This window comes from Corvus brachyrhynchos, unplaced genomic scaffold (genome assembly GCF_000691975.1).
Source record: "Corvus brachyrhynchos isolate BGI_N302 unplaced genomic scaffold, ASM69197v1 scaffold4, whole genome shotgun sequence".
In the NCBI taxonomy this organism is placed as follows: Eukaryota; Metazoa; Chordata; class Aves; order Passeriformes; family Corvidae; genus Corvus; species Corvus brachyrhynchos.
The window spans coordinates 8,099,948-8,101,063 of NW_008237878.1; the positions used below are offsets into that span (position 1 = coordinate 8,099,948).

At 44.5% G+C, this 1,116-nt stretch overlaps 1 protein-coding gene across 1 annotated transcript in view; it reads left to right on the forward strand.

Moving 5' to 3' along the window:
* The window catches only part of SETD5 (SET domain containing 5), a 40,782-nt gene that overhangs the window by 28,908 nt on the left and 10,758 nt on the right, over nucleotides 1-1,116 (forward strand). Inside the window, exon 20 of the mRNA XM_008632258.2 lies at nucleotides 795-1,114. Coding sequence (XP_008630480.1) covers nucleotides 795-1,114 — 320 coding nt within the window. The remainder of the gene's footprint in view (nucleotides 1-794; nucleotides 1,115-1,116) is intronic.

Sequence of the window (1,116 nt, forward strand, 5' to 3'; positions counted from 1 at the left end):
GTGGTTTTTTCCCTCTGCACTGGAATCCTGCAAAGAGGATGAAATCTTGTCAGTTGTACTCATTGTCTGAGATCCTGACATATTAATGTGGTAAAGGAGATGATTATTTTGCTGCCCTGAAGGGTTTTTGGCACTTCAGGTCGATAAATGAATATACTGTTGTATCATTGCCTAGTGCTCCAGAAACTCTGATAGCACAAAGATGATGCCATTGTGGTTTTTTTGGAAATTTTAAAATGTAAAAATGCAGTAAAAATTAAATGAATGTACTATTGTTAGAGATTTACAAAGCTCACAATGAATGAAAACAAATGGCTTAGAGGTCTTGGGTATGTTATTGTTAGGAAGTTAGCAGTGGCTGACTTGGGACAGGCAAGAACTTGGCTAATAAAACAGCAGAAGGACAGCAAATCTGTTCTGTTCTTTCCTGGCTACTGCTCTGTGTTAACATCAACTTGGGGATGTATGAGGCAATTGAAAATGCTGGGTTTAATTCATTAACTGCCTGGGGATAGTGTTGAGCCTTATCCTCTTGCTGCAGAAAGACTGCTGAAGGGGAAAGGGCGTCCCGTATTGGACAGCTCAACTGATCATTGTTTAGTCTCAGGCATTCCCCTGTGGAATGAGCAGAACAGTGCAGAAAAGAACCAAAGGGGTAATCAGAAAGGAACAGGGAAGCAGGAAGCTAGCATTGTACAGAGGATTTTCTGACTTAAATTTTTCTCCCTACCCTTGCTTGATCCTTTTGCTGACTACACCCCCCCCCCCTTCTATATCCTTCTCGGATTTTCCAGGTCTGCCTCCGATCCGACCTGGATTTGAAGGGTGGGTACCTGGATTCCAGTGCAAACACCTGCCAGGAACGGCCATCGCTGCTCAGCTTTGGATCCTCTGATGTGGCTCCACAATCCTCCATAAACTCTACTTCAGAGATGAACTTCCCAGGGAAAAGTGGGGAAGCACAGATGCTGCTACGAAGCTCTGATCAGGCTTTTCGGACAGAGTTTAATTTAATGTATGCCTTCTCCCCGTTGAACGCTATGCCACGTGTGGATGGGCTGTTGCGGGGGTCTCCTCCATTGGGAGAGTGGAAGACAATGAAATCAGTGAACGGCT